The sequence below is a fragment of the Leuresthes tenuis genome, unplaced genomic scaffold (assembly GCF_036924035.1).
Source record: "Leuresthes tenuis unplaced genomic scaffold, fLeuTen1.0.hap1 SCAF_14, whole genome shotgun sequence".
NCBI lineage: Eukaryota > Metazoa > Chordata > Actinopteri > Atheriniformes > Atherinopsidae > Leuresthes > Leuresthes tenuis.
This window is the reverse complement of record NW_027325368.1, coordinates 33,822,623-33,833,524: the sequence shown is the minus strand read 5'-3', so window position 1 is coordinate 33,833,524 and position 10,902 is coordinate 33,822,623. Positions and strand designations below refer to the sequence as shown.

The following is a 10,902-nucleotide window of genomic DNA, read 5'->3' as shown; positions in this document are numbered from 1 at the left end:
TCATTGGGATGATTTTCCAGAAAAATAGTTTTAATGCATCCTTTGTCTCAATCGGTCTAATAAAGTGACTCCCTGAAGCAACCAACCAGTTGACCTTTAATATCCTCAGAACTACTCCTGCAGTAAGCTGCACATCCCAAATGTGGAAAAACACTTGATGTTAAACAAAGGATATCCTTCAGGCAGGAGAGAGCTGTCCCGTCACGGGAGTACAGCGGGTACTGGCACCAACACAAATACACTTTTGGTTCTCGGATTTATCATAACCTTCCACCCCCTCACAGTGCAACGAACAGGATGTTTGTTCATATTATGGCTTTAAAAAAATGATTTGACTTTGCTCCATTTTTCCGCCATGATGTTGAAACGAAATTAATATTTACTGAATTGATTCCACATATCAATAATATATTGTTAAACAATTATGCCTAAATGATGGAAAGAAAATGTCCCATCCATATCTCATGTTTAAACACTGGGATATTTATTTCTATACATTATCAAACAGCCCTGTTTATGTTTTGTATGTATCATTTCTTTTGTTTGTTTGAAAAGTCAAACATTCACCAAAAATGAAACCGCAGATAACATCTGATTGTTTTTTTTCATATGTATATACATATAGGGTTGTTAAGGATGACCAGGACTCTTCAGATACCTCCTTCACTTCTTCCTTCATGTGTGCTTCATCAGAGATATTTAGATTTTATTTAGACTTTGGATATCCGTGTTTCCCACAGTGAAGAGATGTTTCTGTGTTGTTAGTGATGGCATGTATTCAAAAATGTATTTCCAAAGGTTACCCTCGTCTGTCTCCACCTGTCTACTGACAGGTTGGCAGGTAAATATAAACATTATAGAGGGATTAAAACGTGTTGGCAGTAAATCATTGCAGGACGGGCTGGTGGGGTCATTTGAAGACAATTAGGAACACAATAGGTGACGCACATGAGGACAAACAGTTATTTCCGAGTCTGAGTGGGATAACATTTTAAATAGCCTTGTTTATAAAGAACAAGGAGAGACAGGTACAATAGATGTGATTATGATTTAACAATGCTTTTATTTTCATGTATTTACAGGATAAACATACTACATCATTTATGGATGTTTTCTTATTGATAAAGCATAATGTGTGAATACACTGGAAGACACAAACTTCACATTTTTAATTGAAAAGTGCAAAAGTTTTCAAATGACTTTCACGCATGCATATTGAATAACCAACTGTAGAAACTACACCATACAGTAACTTTGTTGATAGAAAATAGGTGAGCTCACTATGAGAGACTTGCATTTAGTTCCTTGTTATAGATGCATTATATTACTGAGGTTATGGATGGAAAATCTTTTTTTAAAGTCATTTTTTGGGTTAACCCAGCATTCTGGAGAGATCTTGTTTCTCCCTAGAGAAAGAAAGAAAATATAAATGATTATACTGGTTTATTTTGAGCACCAACCTTAAAAACATTGCAACTCTTTGTTAAAGGATCACTCAATGTTTCTACTTTCCTTAGCTTCAGCAAACCCCCGGAAAAGACCAAAACCAATCAATAAATAATAAAATATATTTTTATCCTTTTTTTTAAATCTGTAACTACATAGATATTAATTTATTCATGTTATCTGAAGGAAGCAGTGTGTTTGGTACTGAATAACTGCGGGCAAGGGTAGGAACATAAAAGTACTGAGTGGTAGACTACACATATCGCTTATTTTGTCATGGGTCTTTGTTGATGATAACATAGATGGAATACTACCTCTGTTCACTCCCTATTCAGCTATAAAGAAAAAAAATCAACAAACCCTCAAAACAATTTATAGTCTATAACTACTGCCAGGATAATTCTACTTACTGTGGGCGAGAGGGGTTGATCAGACGTTGCAGATCTTGTAGGTGCTGGTTTATATCTGTTGGTTAAACAAATAGGAAAAAAATGGATTTGTCAGTATGGTAATGCCATTGAGTTAATCAATCAAGCTAGTCTTAAGGTACCCCTAAAGATTACTGGCAATCTTCAACAAACTTAATGAAGGAATTGCGATCATCAATGTAACTAGTTAAAAAATATATTTTTTTGCGACAGCACTAAGAACTGATGAATCCTGAACATCCTGTTCAAGAATCAGAAATACGAACTAATGAAATACAGTTGCCACTAGTGCATGAATTTGCGCTTACCTAGGCCACCTCCCAGCGCATTCGTCCTTCCTCCACCAAAAGAAGATCCAGCGCCACTGAAACTATTGCCACTTGATGTTTTCCCTGGTACACTTCCCGTCTTACTTTGCCCTGAGTTACTGCTCCCCAGCCCAAACCAAGAAAATCCAGAGTTGGTTGACCCACTTTTACTGGCTGACACACTTGATCCAGTTGACCCAGATGATGACCCAAAACCCAAGCCTGAGGAAGGTTTTCCACTTGATGATGGTTTATTTGAGCCTATCCCGCCAGAGCTTAGACTTGGGTTTGACCCTGATGACCCAAATGATGACCCAATAGCTGTTGAGCCCCTCCCACTCACTGCTGGTTTGTTTGAGCCTGTCCCACCTGGACTAAGACTTGAACTTGACCCTGTCATTCCAAAGTTTGAAAAAGCTCCCACACTTAATCCTGGTTTACTGACTCCAGTGTTACTTGTGCTTGAACTTGACCCAGATGATGGGAACAATGAACTTGATGCCCCTGCTCCAGTTGATCCTGGCTTACTGATTCCTAACCCAGTGTTACTTATGCTTGAACTTGACCCAGATGATGGGAACAATGAACTTGATGAACCTGCTCCAGTTGATCCTGGCTTACTGATTCCTAACCCAGTGTTACTTATGCTTGAACTTGACCCAGATGATGGGAATAATGATCTTGATGAACCTGTTCCAGTTGATCCTGGTTTACTCATTCCTAACCCAGCATTACTTATGCTTGAACTTGACCCAGATGATGGGAATAATGATCTTGATGAACCTGCTCCAGTTGATCCTGGCTTATTGAAAGCTGACCCAGAGCTAAAGCTTGAATCTGACCCTGTCCTACCTAACTGACCCAAAGTAGAAGAGCTTGATGACGAAGAGCTGGATCCAGCACCACCAAAAATGTCCCACCCAAGCTTTGTCTGTGTGTTTGGCTGGAGGCTCAGACTTCCCGGAAATGTTCCTGTCTGAAAAAAAAAGAAATTAGTGTTGAAATGGGAAAAATCTATTCATCTAGTCATTTACTGCCTAATCCTGTCCGAGTGGGGTGCTGAGGCCTATCCCAGTTGTCCTGGGCGGGATTCAGGGTACATTCTGGACAGGTTGCCAATAAGCAGGAAACACTTAATTTTGATTGACTGCTCAAAGGCCAAGTTTAACCCTTCTTGTCCTTTACTGGCAGCCATTTGCTTCTCCTTCTTTGTTCTCTGCACTTGAACTGGATCATTTCCAGTAAACATTCAGAGCAATATGCGCTTTGAGGTAACTATGTGGTCTATATGTTACAATGGGTGAGCACATATGGCATCAGTCTCTGCAGAGGGTGCTATTAACAACAAAAATGAAATGTTTGTGTGCACAACCCTCTGGTTACGACTTAAACATTTGTAGCGCATAACAAATAGCAATGTGAGGATTAACTTTAAATGCTCGCATAGATTTACTTTAGGAATGCTCTTCTTAAATATCTAATATTCTATCAGTTTCTACATCTTGCAGGTAGTTTAGAAAGTGAACTTTTATGTTGAGTAACTTTATTGTAAAAAGTATTTTCAAAATATTCTCAAAATCCATTCTGTGCTCACTGTATTTTCAAGTGAACTATTATGGCAGTTTAATATTACCTTTGATATGCATGACATGTTGAGCTGCACAATTCGCTCTGTCAGGTGATCCACCTCTCTGTTTTTATACTTGACATTGTTATTCAGGACTTCTATTTCTCCAATCAACTTCATCTTTTCCAACAGGAGTCTCTCCTTGTTAACATCGTGTTTTTGCTGAAGCTCTTCTCTGTTCTTTCTGTGCTCCTCGATTAACCTTGTGAGATTTTGGCTGCATGAGCGGTAGTCTTCAGATAGTCGCCAGTTTTCTGCCTTCAGGTGGTTGTTCTCCGCCTGGATGCTTGATACGTGATCTCCAATCTTGTTCAGGTAAGACTGCAGCTTCTCCTCCACTTCTTGGGACAGATTGGTACAGTTACTACGAATCTGCTCCAGGTGTTCTCTCTGCTTAGGACAAGTAAGCTGGAAAGCAATGTGTTTAGGGAAGAGAGAATCAATCTTCTTCAGGAAAGCCCTGGAGACATTTGAGACATTCTTCAGGGCATTATAAAAATCATCTTTTGTATTTTGCCTGTAGATTTGTAACTCTTTTTCTTGAGTGGATTTGTCTCTCCTTAGACGAATAGTCTCCAAGCTGAGGTTGTCCCTCTCTCTTACAAGCAGGTGCATTTCTATCATCCTGCTCTTCATTGTTTGGGTGAAGTTTGACTCCAGAAGATCATACTTGGCTTTCAGTTCCTCAGTTCCACTGTACTGTATAGGAGTGAGTGCTTTAAAAATATCAAAAAAGAAGAGATTTATAAATTAAGTTGCAGCTAGCTCAAATGAGTCAATCATATGATCATTTTGGGCTTTGCTCTGAAGAAATATACTTACATGATGCTGCACGTCCAGCACCAATAGATCTGAACTTTAAATTAAACAACTCTGCGTTGCACTGTTGCTGTTTGTATAATTGAAAGAAATGCCATTAGGAATTCAGGTATATTTGTTATGTCATTTTGAAATTGATTTTTGAGTTGTACAATAACAGCAAAAACAACATACTACATTTTAACACATTCTTTTGTCAGCATTGTGTTTAACTTTCTTTTAAGGATATTATGGCTTCAGTACTCAAGGGTATAATCTGTTGAATATAATCAAAAGGTTAATTCAGTTTCTTACCAGTCTCTTATCAAAATCATTGATGAAAAAAATTGTTTTGTTGCAGAGATTACGTAGACGGACCAAATCCCAGTCATTACGAGCCTTGTCAGTTAGGGTGGCATTGAGTAAGTGGGTCAGGTTTTGCCTCTGCTGCCTGAGGGCAACGTTTTCTATTGACAGCCGGCTGAAGGTCTTCTCCAGGTCCTGGATGCGTGTTGTGGACGCAGAGTCCTGACTCTTTCCATAAACCAGAAAGAGAACAAGGCTGACTATGATGAGAGACTGAATTAGAGAGGAGAAGAAGAACACAATGCGCATGTAGTAGCCGCAACTCTTGCCCTTTGAGCGGTACTGCATCTTTTTTTGGCCCTGTGGGCTAAACTTGTTGACCTGGGTGTAGCCACTGCTGTACATTGCTGCAGATGGAGAGTAAACAAAAAGGTAAATGGTAATCCAAGGATTTAAATGACTTTGAGCCGTTTACAGAGCTCAAACAAAGTTCATCTCCAAATCACAGTGCAAACACCAGCGCCCTTCAAGCCAAATGAATAGCTAGAACAATGCTGAACAATTTCAAAGCATCGAGCAGATTTGAAAGTCCATTGCTTGTAAATGTATGCCTCTTCCTCTAACAGATACTGTCACACCACAGATGTGGGCCAGACGTTTCCTAACTGCAGTTCTGACAACATGAAAATTGATTTGGTACAAACATACACAGGAATTTATAAACTCCTACAGTTCCTCTCAGTGGGAAGAGGTTGTGGTTTTCATTCTCCTCCCTCCATTGGCTGTTACTCCCCCTGCACATACACACAAACCCTTCCTATTTTTACTGCTGTCTTGGAAATGAACATAGATCTTTAACATTTATTGCTTTTAAAGATGGGTTTAAGGTATAAACACAATACATTTAAGAGAGGGCAACTGAAAAAAAGAGAAAACAACAGCTACTGAAAAAACAAGCTGTACATAAAAACACATTTTAGAAAAGACAAGAATCTTTTTCTGGAAAACAAAAAACCTACAAAAAAACAGAACAGCAAAACCACATTTTATAAAACAGAACTGAAAACCAAAAAATATATTTCTAATAGTGTTCTCTCTGTTTCTATAATAATTTAACAATTTTTGGATAATTTGAAATGGCTTTACGTGTGCTTTCTGTTTTGTTGTAGTATTTGCAGAAATGTTCTTGCATTTTAGGTTGGTAGTTATACATATATTTAAAAATGCATTTTGTATTTTGTAAAATGGTGGTGTTGTGTTTCTAGTTCTGAAACTGTACAGAGTTGTTGCTGCACTGTATTTTGCACCATTTAGTGCTAAACAAACTCTAAAGTAAGAATTACTGATGTCTGATTTAGTGAAATCATTACTCACAACACTTTCTGAATTCTATTGCAAAAAGTCATACATCATAAAGGCTGCGCCAGGCTTCTCTGTAAACCTGTAAACATTTTAATGGCATCATGAACAGTGTTTTCCTGAGTCAAGCATGCAAGAGGCAATGGAGCACATTGTTCCTCTTTGTTGCTGTTAGTCTCTGTCCAACATAATGACGTCAATAAGCTTTCCTCTGTGACATCGGACAACCACATACACACAGAAACTGAACCCAAAATGAAACCTAATTGCCTGACATTGCCAGTGACCACTTTTCCTGCCTTGTATTGTTGGCATGCTAAGTCCCATCTTGACAGGAAGCTGTAATTCATGGCAGAACAGTTCATGGTCAGAGTTGTTAAAACCTTTTGTACAAGATCATAGAAAAAAGGCAAAACAAATGCAGGATATTAGAAACACTAGGAGACATACATTATTAGAGTTAGTTTGGCTTGAAGTAAATGGTTATCTGACTTTTTTGGAGGAGTAAGCGTTCAGTGGGAGGTCATTTTATTGAAATGATGGACAGCTGTGAATGACTTTAGAGAGAGCAGAATACTTGTTTCCACTGGTTCTTCATGTTGGTTTGGTGTATAAGAACCCTAAGTCATCAAACTATGGTGCTCAAATCAGTTTACATGTAACATACACTAAATTAAAAAATATCTCAAAATATGCTTTGCGGGGTGTAGACTCACGGGCAAGGGCTCACCGAACTGACTCAGCCCATTGACTGAAGGAGCCCCCCGAGAGGTTCAACCATTAAAGCTTTAACAGGACATCTATGAAGGGTTAGTGTGTGTATGTCTGTACGTTGGTTAAGGAGACAGCCATGTTGGCTGTCGTCTATATCTTGCTGTGTGTTTATGTACATTACCTGTCATCAAAATCTGGGTGAGCAAATTTGTGTAGTAAATACAAACATAACCAGAAACACTCAAGCTATAAAAAATATAGATATGGTTACTCTATTGAGCTGAGAGGGACATTGTTAAGAAGTGTAGCACTGTAAGTTAACAAGAGATGTTAAAAAACAATGCTGTCTAATCAACTGTTGTGTTGTAGACCTGCTGATCCTCTCAGATACATGCAGTTTAAATGAGTCTACCTTAAAAGGATTTCTTATGTATTAACACACATATCTTATACTTTATCTGAAATATGTTTTTTTTGTTAATAGTTATTTTAGACACCGAAATGTTTGCTCTTTTTTTCATCCTATGGCCCTTTTAAATCAGCTATAGAAAATATGTAACAATAAGACTGGTGCATTCTTGCTGATGTACTTGCTGAATCAAATCCACAATTTTTGTGGGATGTGGCATACATTATATCATATGTAATTATTTTAAGGCTATTTTAGCAGCCTCTGACCAAGACTTTTTGTTAGAAATTTGAGTAATTACATTAAAACCATTTGTTTGTTTAAACCAAATAGTTTAAAAAATACTGTGTATTTCTAAGCCCCCAAACTATCATCAACAATCAGTTATTGTAGAAACAACCTCCACTGCCAGGATCAGACATGGGACCAAGCCAGATCTGTACCATTCCCACACACTACGAGCAACGAGCTCGCAGCCTCTGTTCCCACTGTAGAGGTAATACAAGTTTAACAGAGTTTACAGATTGGAGTTGGATGTCACAGATTACAGGTAATGAGTACACAGAGCTCCATTGTGTTGTCAGTATTGAGGATATGAATGTTCTGTTAGACACAAAGCAAAGTGAAGAGTATTTACAGGGAGGGTTTCCTGTCAGTTCAAGTCTCTTTGTTGAGTATGAACTGTATGTCTCGTGCGTTACTATTATACTTCAAATATCTGTAACCATGGAGCCAGACAACCCTATTATTTATATAAGGTCCTTCTAATTTACATTCAAATTGAAAACGTAAAAAATTTAACAAACATCTGTGACACAGCTGTAAAATGTTTTTCAGCAGTTAGTCATTTTTCAGACTGACTGGGTATTATGTAGACAAAAGTGTGTGTGTGTGTGTATACTCTCATCCTCTTCCAAGCAAATATTTGTAAAATTTGTCTTTATTTCCCAATGGTACAACTTTGAAAGAGCAGCAAAAGAAGTTGAAATCTAAACCTCACATTGATTAACATAAGGCATATAAGCCATACATAATAACTATTGTAAGAGAAGCTGGGGCGCTGGGTAGCTTAGGTGGTTTTGCAGATGTCTCATATACAGAGGTTTATGGTACTCATGCAGCCATCCAAAGTTCTGTCCGTCTGTATTCTACAGGGGTGGGTGGTGGCGTAGAGGCTCACTGCAGTGGGCCCCGGTTCGAGTCCTGCGTCAGGTGGCCTTTACTGCATGTCATTCCCCTCTCTCTGCCCCCTGTTTCCTGTATCTCCTCATACTGTCCTATCCATTAAAGGCATAAAAAAGAAAAAAAGTGTTCTAAAGAGATATTTGTTAACATGCCCACACAACTGTAAATCTAATGAGTTAGCTAATCCTAAAGTTTGATGAGTGAAATAAGAACAATGGCATATAAGACATACTCCAGGTAAGTTGACATGTTTGGCAATGTGTTGGAGCAAGGAAGTATATTTTGGAAGACAAAAAGTGGTTCAACTTTGCACAAAAAAAATAAAAGATTAAATAGAAAATGTGTTCATATTAGTTAAGGGAATATATATATATATATATATATATATATATATATATATATATATATATATGTGTGTGTGTGTGTGTGTGTGTATATTTATACTCATTTCTTTGTTGAGGAAAATGCACTAATATTTCATGTATGTGAACATGTGGGTTCTGTCAGTTCAGCCTGGGGTGTGGGCTGCACTGTTTCAGTTCAAGAGCAGGGATCTATCAGTCTTATCATCGTATGTTTGTGGAAGTGCATGGTGGAATAAACAAAAGAGAGTAACAGGAAAGAGTTATTGATTCTCATCTAGCTGGTTTACAAAGTTTACAAAAGAAGCTCTCGGCTTTCAGTCAGAAACATTGTGAACACATGGAGGACATTCAAGAGCACTGTAACCCTCTCATGGTCAACCAACAAACATCACTCCAAGAGCAAGATCACAATGATGTCACATAAGAAACCAGGAGAACATCTGAGCAATGAGGCCTCACTCTTTTGGCTCATGTTGATGTTTCTGAGTCTTCCAACAGAACAGCACAGGACAAAAACAGTTTGAATGAACAGACTGCACTGACAAAGTTGCTGCTCTCCAAAAACTACACTGAAATCAATCTGCAGTTTGCTTTAGATCGTGTAGATGCCAGAATGCTGCTGGAAAAAATGTTTTGCAGGCATATGAAACCAAAATTAAACATTATGATTTGAATGGGAAGTGTTATATTTATAGGGGAAAAAACTCTGCATTCCTTTCTGTTAAACATGGTGGTGGTATTAGCCAGAATGACTTGCCATAATTGATGGAACAGTAATTTCTGATGTATACTATAAGATTCAGACGGTGGTGTGGTGGTTGGCACTGCTGCCTCACAGCAAAAGGGTTCCTGCTTTTAAAACTGGCGTGAGACCTTTCTGTGTAGAGTTTGCATGTTCTCTCTGTGAAGGTCATCCAAAAGCATGCAAGTTTGGTTAACTGGCCCTTGTAAATTGACCCTAGCAGTGAGTGTGAATATGAATGGTTATTTGTGTGGTCCTGTGATGGACTGGCAACCTGTCCAGGATGTACCTCGACTCAATGAAGTCAATCCACAAAAGAATGCCAACTGGAAATAAATCAAAATGTTAGAATGTGACGTTATAGATATGACATTGATTCCAATAGAAATTTTATGGAAGACCTGAAGAGAATAGTTCATGTGAAGAAACCCGCTATCATCCTAAAGCTTTAACATTTTCATCAAAAATCGATGATAAAGTTGAATTCTCGTCTCATTTGTTTACTTTGGTTTTCTATGGTCTTTTTTCAAGATATAAATCTGAATTTTTAGACCATCTATGCTTAAATAAATACAATTTTTAAGGTTTCACAAACGTTCAAGTATCACAGTGGCTTTTTTTTAAATTTTCAAGTAAGTAAGAGCACTGATGATAGTGTACAGGCTGTCACAATGAGTGCAGTATTCAGGACACAAGCACGTAAAGAGTAATTATCATGGAACATACTGCCACTCAGTGGAGAATTAATACTACTGCAGCTGCTGATTCATCAGTAATTTCAGTGAATGACGGTCTTGTGTTACAAGAACTGCAACTACAAGTGGAACAAGATTTTAGAAACAAGCAGTGTGAATATGATAGGACATAGATAGACAACATCAACAGCTGTACACAGAATTACTGCTTTGAGCAGAGCATGTTATGTCAAAAAGTAGTATTTTACTTATTAATGGTCTTTTCTGTTTTGGTCATATTATTTTCACTCAATATTTCATGGAGTATACCCTGCAGTCCTGAATTTTTAAACTACCGTACAAGTGTGAAAACTGCTTAAAATTTTTATTTAAACAGAACAGCACTAATACATCCTTATACGATACATAAAACTTTGCGGTAAGACTTATTGCATCACTTCCTGTTGCCTTGTGTCTGTACTGTGACATTTTTTGCTCCTCTTGAACTACTAATAATCACCTTATTTCTCCCTATAATCTA

The 10,902-nt window shown here is 37.8% G+C and overlaps 1 protein-coding gene across 1 annotated transcript; it reads right to left on the bottom strand.

The window, feature by feature from the left end:
- Nucleotides 1-1,040: 1,040 nt before the first annotated feature.
- Nucleotides 1,041-5,620, bottom strand: plvapa (plasmalemma vesicle associated protein a). The gene is made up of 6 exons (XM_072363945.1): nucleotides 4,923-5,620; nucleotides 4,632-4,698; nucleotides 3,816-4,525; nucleotides 2,183-3,158; nucleotides 1,857-1,911; nucleotides 1,041-1,406 (listed from the first exon to the last, which is right to left on the bottom strand). Exons 1-6 carry the CDS (start codon nucleotides 5,316-5,318, stop codon nucleotides 1,373-1,375), a joined length of 2,238 nt encoding a protein of 745 aa, XP_072220046.1. The 5' UTR covers nucleotides 5,319-5,620; the 3' UTR covers nucleotides 1,041-1,372.
- Nucleotides 5,621-10,902: the final 5,282 nt, after the last annotated feature.

Excerpts from the sequence above, each read along its gene's own strand:
- plvapa (XM_072363945.1), bottom strand. The coding sequence starts at position 5,318 with ATGTACAGCAGTGGCTACACCCAGGTCAACAAGTTTAGCCCACAGGGC. Across the intron at positions 4,699-4,922 it reads ATGATTTTGATAAGAGACTG|CAACAGTGCAACGCAGAGTT; the intron begins GTAAGAAACTGA and ends TTATACAAACAG. Across the intron at positions 1,912-2,182 it reads TGCGCTGGGAGGTGGCCTAG|ATATAAACCAGCACCTACAA; the intron begins GTAAGCGCAAAT and ends TTTAACCAACAG.